Source organism: Grammomys surdaster, unplaced genomic scaffold (assembly GCF_004785775.1).
Source record: "Grammomys surdaster isolate TR1022 unplaced genomic scaffold, NIH_TR_1.0 100, whole genome shotgun sequence".
NCBI classification, from domain to species: Eukaryota; Metazoa; Chordata; class Mammalia; order Rodentia; family Muridae; genus Grammomys; species Grammomys surdaster.
The window spans coordinates 2,930,193-2,937,974 of record NW_021604579.1 but is presented as its reverse complement, the minus strand read 5'-3'; the positions used below and the strand labels follow the sequence as shown (position 1 = coordinate 2,937,974).

General features: G+C 43.7%; 1 protein-coding gene across 1 annotated transcript; it reads left to right on the top strand.

The window, feature by feature from the left end:
• Positions 1-227: 227 nt before the first annotated feature.
• Positions 228-1,175, top strand: LOC114638777 (olfactory receptor 2G3-like). Its single transcript, XM_028787367.1, has one exon. It carries the CDS (start codon positions 228-230, stop codon positions 1,173-1,175), a length of 948 nt encoding a protein of 315 aa, XP_028643200.1.
• The last annotated feature ends 6,607 nt before the right edge of the window (positions 1,176-7,782 follow it).

The following is a 7,782-nucleotide window of genomic DNA, read 5'->3' as shown; positions in this document are numbered from 1 at the left end:
TAAGAAAAGGTCTCAAAGGAGGGGAAATCAGGGGCCATTCGAGGGGATAATGAAAGGAAAAGATGTCCTGGAGCTCTGGCCTAAGACACTAAAAATCCAGAACTTAGATCCCAGTCTCTGAACTGACATCAGTTCCAAGGAAGATTAAGGTCTTGGGATAGGCAAAATGCCTAACTGTGCATTCTAAACTGCATCACTAGGTCTGTTTCTCTTTCTGCAGTGGAAGAATGCAAGAATTCTCCTATGAGAACCACAGCTCTGTGTCAGAGTTCATCCTTCTGGGTTTCTCCAGGAATTTCCAACTTAATATAATCCTCTTCAATGTCTTCTTCTTCCTCTACCTCTCTACGCTTGTGGGCAATGGGCTCATTGTCACCTTGATCCACCTGGACCCTCGTCTCCATACACCCATGTACTTCTTTCTCAGTGTCCTTTCCATGCTGGATATGAGCTATGTCACCACCACAGTGCCCCAGATGTTGGTGCATCTTGTCTGCCAGAAGAAAACTATCTCCTATTCTGGGTGTGTAGCCCAGATGTACATCTTCCTGGTGTTAGGCATCACTGAGGGCTGGTTGTTCTCTGTCATGGCCTATGATAGATATGTAGCCATTTGCCACCCACTCAGATATAAGGTTATCATGAGGCCTTGGCTGTGTGGGGCAATGGTAGTCTTTTGTGGACTATGGGGTGTCAGCTGTTCTCTGATCTACACTGTCTTCACTATGAGGCTGCCCTACTGTGGCCCCAATGAGATCAATCACTTCTTCTGTGAGGTTCCTGCTGTTCTAAAGCTTGCCTGTGCAGACACAACCCTCAATGACCGGATAGACTTTATCCTAGGTTTTATCCTTCTCCTGGTACCTCTTTCCTTCATCCTGGCCTCTTACATCTGCATCTTTGCCACCATTCTGAGAATCCGCTCAGCCCAAGGTCGACTGAAGGCCTTTTCCACCTGTGCATCTCACATCACTGTGGTCACCATGTTCTGTGGACCTGCCATGTTTATGTACATGAACCCTGGGGCCAATGCCTCCCCAGAGAGGGACAAGAAACTAGCTCTGTTCTACAATGTCATCTCTGCCTTCCTCAACCCTATAATCTACAGCCTCAGAAACAAAGACGTGAAGAGGGCTTTCCTCAAAGTAATGGGCTGGGGAGGAGCTGCTGAGTGAGCCCCTTCAAACACAGAAGGCCACAGCAGTACCTGAAAGAACAGTCTGTGGTTCTCCTCTCTTATTGGTCCTCCTCACACAGAGGATGGGCAATAACCGTTCACTGAGAGGTAAAGGAGACAGCGCACAAAGACAGATTCCTGCTAGGACCTGCTGATGTTCCAGAAGGTAGGCTATTCTCAAGCATCCATCAGGAGACAGAGCATCAAGTGTCTGACTCATTTCTGTTTCCTGGACCAGCAGAGGCTCAGACACAAATGAAGTGTCATTAACATTTGCTGTTGAGAGATTTCTGGGCATATTAAATCTACTCAGGATGCTAAGACAAGATAACCCAGAGGACTCGGAATCAATAACTTTATTTCATGGCCATCAGGAGCAAGAACAGTCTTCAGAGAAAGGAAAAGTAACCTCACTTCTCCTTTCATGGGGGTGAAATCCCGACAAAGAATGAAAGGAAGGCAAGGGTTGTATTGACTTTTAGTTCTAGGTTATGACCTGTCATGATGGGGAAATAAATGATGGTGGTAGGAGCCCAAGGCAGCTGCTCACATTGTAGGTACAGTGAGGAAGCAAGAGGAAAATGAATGTTCAGACCCAGCCTGATTCATTTTTAAAGATTTGTTTATCTATCTATCTATCTATCTATCTATCTATCTATCTATCTATTTATTTATTTTATGCATATGAGTACACTACCATTGCTCTCTTCAAACACACCATAAGAGGGTACCAGACTCCATTACGGATGGTTGTGAACCACCATGTGGTTGCTGGGAATTGAACTCAGGACTTCTGCAAGAACAGTCGGTGCCCTTAACTGATGAGCTGGGGGCTGGAGAGATGTCTCCAGCCCTCAGCCTGATTTTTCTGTAGACCTTGGTCTACAGAATGGTGGTACCTACTGTTAAGGTGTGTCTTTCCCTCCCAATCTAGATAAGCCCTCCTAGGCATGCTCAGAGGATGTCTTCTGGGTGATTCTAAATTCCATGAAATTGACACTGTTAAACATAGCACACACACACACACACACACACACATAGGCATAATATTTACGGATTGTCAATGTCTCACTGTCCAAGGCCTCAGGATATATGATTTGCTAGGTCCCTCAGCTGATGCCTCTCTGTGGTGTTTCTCAGTTCACAGATCATCTCAATGATATCATCATGATTATAAGTTCATGCTTTTCAGGCTGATGCCTTGTCTGTAAAATTGGGCTGATAATGATAATTATAGCAAACCACTTTGTGGAATTGTTACAAGAAGTTAAAGTAGATAAAGGTCTCTGAAAGTTGCATGGTGTATAGAATCTCTATATACACATAACTGTTCTATTCTGTTCCTAACATCCCAGTTGTCAATCAACATTCAAGGCTATCTCAGCCCAGGGAAAGTAGCCATTCTGCCCATAAGAAAGGAATACTCAATGGCAAGTTTAGCATTTGTTTGTATTTCGGGTTGCTGGGGATTTAGTTAGAAACTCATCAACTCAGTCTATGAAGCCCCGAAGAAAACATGGCAGTCCCTCAAGACGTTGCCTGAAGACATGCTAATGACAATCAGCTAGAACTACTCAAAAGTTAATACCCACCATGTGATGCAGCTTTTAATAAACCTTTGCTCAAATCTGAACTGAGTAACAATCATGTTATTACAATACTTAATTTTAGAAGTTGCTGAGGCAGCAGGCATGGTTAGGTATGCCTGTAATCCCAGCACTGAGGAGGTTGAGGTAGGGGGACAGCTGGATGGGTTTTTGTTTTGTTTTGTTTTTAAATTTTTTCGTTAGATATTTTCTTTGTTTATATTTCAAATGTTATCCCTTTTCCTGGTTTCCCCTCTGAACCCCTCCATCCCATCCCTCCTCCCCCCTGCTTCTATGAGGTTGTTTCTCCACTCATCCACCCACTCCTGCTTCCCAGTCCTGGCATTCTCCTACACTGGAGCATTGAGCCTTCACAGTGACAAGGGCCTCTCCTCCCATTGATGTCCGACAAGGCCATCCTCTGCTACATATGCAGCTGGAGCCATGGGTCGCTCCATGTGTACTCGTTGATTTGAGCCATCTCTGCAGCCCAGCTGGATGTTTTTCAGCAGTACAAAATCCCAGCTTATGGCTCCATATGGTCCCTAGTACCTCAAGGAAGGCATAGGCAAGTTTTCTCTATAGAGTCCTGAGTCACACTCAGGGAGATAGTCTTGATTTGCCGAGGGTTTCCAGGACACTTTACCCAGTTTACAAGATTTATTCTACATATTGTCCTTTAAGTCTTCCTACTAGCAGGCATCAGGGGTCAGGGGTCAGGGGTCAGGGGTCAGGGGCCAGGGGTCAGGGGTAGGGGTCAGGGGCAGGAGACAGGAGGCAGGGGGCAGGGGGCAGGATGAAGAAGGCAGATATTTCCAGAGTGTGTTAATCTTTGGCATCCCATAATCCATACTAGCACTCCAGACTTTTCCTGCCCCAAATTCATCTGTGACTTTTGAGATCTTAAAGCATCAGTTCATAGTCACAGCAGGTTCTTCCAAAAAAAAAAAAAAATGCCTGAGTGAGACACCATCAGATTTCTCTGCTCAATCAGAATTATCAAACATCTATTAGTCAACAGTACCCCAAAAAAGCAGTGAAGACTTCAATAAAGACAATAGGGATTCTGTCCAATTAGGTGTCACTGGAGATGGTGACAGGAGAGCATTTGCTGGACGTGTTTTGGAAAGCAGTAAGGAAGTGGGCTTCAAAAAGATGCTGGGACAATGGGAGAGATCTGTCAGGGACCACATAGAAAGACTGGTTGATACAGCCTGACACCAAATCTCAAAGACAGGAGAAAAGTGGTTGAAAAACTAGAGGAGCTGACTGTGCTATCCAGTATCTCTAACTCACATGACAGAGATGTCACCTACTCCACAGTTAGTGGGAAGCTAACAACGTAATGCCCAGCTCCGTGGTCTACAAAATCAGTGAATTTAGTCAGCCTAACCTGCAAGGTTAGAGTTTGTTTAGGTTTTTCCTTCAGCAAAATAAAGTAAAAAAACATTTGAAATAAACCATACATTTAGGGAAAGGGATTCAAACAGAAGCTTTGAGAAGAAGAGTTTAGATCAAGACTAAGGTCGGGCTGAGAGTGAATGAGAGGAATATCCTGGGGTTGAACACTTTGAGAGGTAATGGGAAGAGATGATGAGTATACAACAGAGTCTGAATCCAATCTCCTTTACATAGTAACTGTAGAGCTTTACATATGCGCCCCTAACCTCTGTGAGAACTAGTTTAATAAGCTCCAATCTCCCTACAGTAAAATAAAGACGGTATTTTCAATTGTTTGAGAAATCATTGTGCCTTTTTGTGCCAATCAAGAGGAAGAAACTGCCCGTCCATTCGAGAGAGGTGGGTGTGAACATCTGGGCATCAGTGATGCACGCATGTAATCATAGAACTTGGGAGAAATAGACAGGAAGATTCAAGGGTTTAAGGCCAGCCTTGGCAGCATAGCAAGAGCCAGGCTAGCCTAAATTACGTGAGCCTCTATCTCAAAAAAAGTATATATAGTTAATATAGATATAGATGTATAGATATAAATATATAAATATACATATTCATAGATACATATATGCATATGTATATGTGCATATATGAATATTAATCATACATATACACATATATATGAATAATAAGTGGTACCTCAGTACCAGGAAGTAGAAGCTCAAAGACAACAATATGAGCTTCCATATTGTTCACCAAAGCTGACCTAGCTACAGCTACAGTTGAGTGCCATATCTGCCAACAGCAGACATCAACACTGAGCCCCAGATATTGTTGTAGGGTATCCACCAGGGAAGACCTGAGACATGGGGTTTAAGTCAACAGAAAGTCTTTTTTAGCCAGAAATGACTATACTGGGTATTCAGAATCCCAGTGTAGCATCAAACCTTTCTCTAGGTAAGCTTTTAAGCACAAAAACCATATTTTGAGTTGAAATACTTCTGTTAGCAAATACAGTTATCCAGAGACAGAGCTACAGAACCTGGTTCATACCTGCTGGCCAGTGGATTACATTGGTAATGGATTTGTCTTTCCAAAACATAAATGCTTCTGCCAAAACCACCATCTGTGGACTTACAGAATGTTGTGTTCACCACGATGGTATTCTACACAACATCACTTCCCAAGAAGGAGCTCACTTAACAGCCAGAGAAGAGCAATGGTGGGCCTGTACTCATGGAATTCACTAGTCTTGCCATAATACTCACCATCCTGAAGCAGCTGGTCTGACAGAATGAAGGAATGGCCTCTTGACACAGTTAAATGCCTACAAGATGTCAAGAGGCTGGTGGCTAGGGTAGGTTCTTCAGAAGGCAGCATATGCTGTGGTCCAGTTAGTCCAACAATGGTTTTCTCCTAATGGAAAGTCCAAGAATCCAGTAGTTGTTTTGGTCTACAAGGCTGGGTATCTCAGCCAGTCTTCAGAATATGTCAGAATCCCAAAGAAGTATGCTTTACTACCAGTATAGCAAGAGCAAGGGCAAGCAGACAAAGCAAAAAAGTGTTTTTTCTTGTTCTTTATACAGGCTGCTGAGAGAAGGGGTGCCTCAGATTTAAAGTAGGTCTTCTGATTTAAGGTACATCTTCCTACCTCAAATGATCCAATTAACTAAAAATACCCCACAGGTGGACTAGTCCACCTCAGGCTCTGCTTGATAGAGAAATTTGATAGTCAGGCCAGAGCATGTTGGATCTGACAGGCAAACTTACACATAGGAAACGGGTATGTCAGCCAGCAATGGACCATGTCTCTGGAAGTAGAGGCCTTCACCATGGGTAAGGTTTGGAGAAAGAACATATTGTATGTGTAACCCACAGGGAGCCTTGTGAATGAGTCCACCTGGAGGCTAGCTGCACTAGAGGACTTGAGGGTGCACAGAAGGTGGCTGGATGTGCAAGACTGCTAATTTCCATGACAACATCTGAGAATGCGAATTGAAGTGCTTTCTAAGCTGTAGTCAGGAACTTCCCATCTATGTATTTCCCAGGATCGTCTTATCAAATCCCTCTGCTCGTTTCTGTTCCACTCCAACTCTGCTTTTCCCAAGTTTTCTCTGTGTCATCTAAACTCCAGCATCATAATCAAGAAAGATCACTCCTCCCAGGATTCTCCACTCAGAGTCTGTCCTAGGTTTTCCACAGGCATTGCAGCTCTTTAATGGGGAGAGTCTTTATTCACAATTGCAGCTTGAGTCCTCTGGGAGCCCCAGCATTTGATCTCACCCTTTCCCAGTAACCCCCTCCTAAGATCAGGGTTCTACTGGAGTTTATCATCCCTCAGAGTATACCACTCCTCCAATCAGTGTCTCAGTATCCTCAGGAATCCAGGATCTGCCCCACCCTATAATTTATTTCTGCCTCTCCTGAACATCCTCCAGTGTGTGTGTGTTGGGGTGGGGGTGGGGGGCAGTTCACTGTGTAGCCCTGACTAGCCTTGAACTCTGTACGTAGACTAGGCTAGCCTCAAAGTCTTAGCAATCAAACCTTCTCTGCCTCCAAAGTACTGGGATGTGGGTTACTCCCTCAGCTCTTTGAACAAGGGGAAATCATTTCCTAAATTGAGGCTTATCCTTGCTTGTGCTCTTTCCATAACCTGCTTCTTCTAATTCACAAGCACCAGCTAAGCATGAGTTTCTTAATGGTAAGACCTCTTCAGCTTTATAATCATGCCTCTGTCCTCCATTTTTCACTATAGAGGAACCATGTTTGTTCACTTCAGAGACTGCTCCCTCATCTCTAGACATATGCTGTCTGTTTCTATCTCACAGCCCGTTGCTGGTGGAAATAACATTAATCTTGGGTTTACTTTATGAATCTGTCAGCTCAGGGCTCTACAAGGAAACAGATGGAGAAGTGCCAGTGTGAGTCCACTTTGAAGACTGAATCAGCTGGAGTCTAATGTCTGCAAGAGATGGCAATGGGAAAAGTCACACTCACTCAAGGAAAATCAAGCTTGCCTTCCATCTGGGATCCCAGCCCATGGGAGAGTGACACTCATACGCAGAGAAGATGCTCTGCCTTGGATGCCTGACATCTGTGGAAACACCTCATAGGCACTCTGGAAATGTGCTTACAAATTTTCCAGGTGTCTCTCCACCCAGTGACATTGACAGGCATGATAATCCATTACCTCTGAGATGAGGTGGCAGCATGAACGGGGTCTACTGAGCATTTTCTTGCTCCTCCTAGTTCACTGACAGTGACCTTCCCACTGTGTTCCCACATGGCAAAGGAGAGATGGACAGAGACAGAATTCCAGGGTCCAAACAAATTTGGAAACAAAGTCAAGGTGTCAATTTTATTGAGTAATTAAGTGAGATCCAGAAAGAAGTAAATTATCTAAAGTCATTTTCATATACTAAGCAAGTGACCAAGGTAGAGATGACTAACCAGTTCCATTAATGTCAAATGTTGTGTCTTTACAACACAATGTATAGTTCACCATATTCACCCATAAACCACATTGATTTAATGCATGAAGTGATATCTCTAAGCTAAAGAGATTAGGCATAAAATTAGTCTTAATTTTAGTATTAGTAACATATACTGATTGTATATATACTA

What these genes read in the sequence shown, in the direction of transcription:
- LOC114638777 (XM_028787367.1), top strand. Translation starts at nt 228, where the DNA reads ATGCAAGAATTCTCCTATGAGAACCACAGCTCTGTGTCAGAGTTCATC.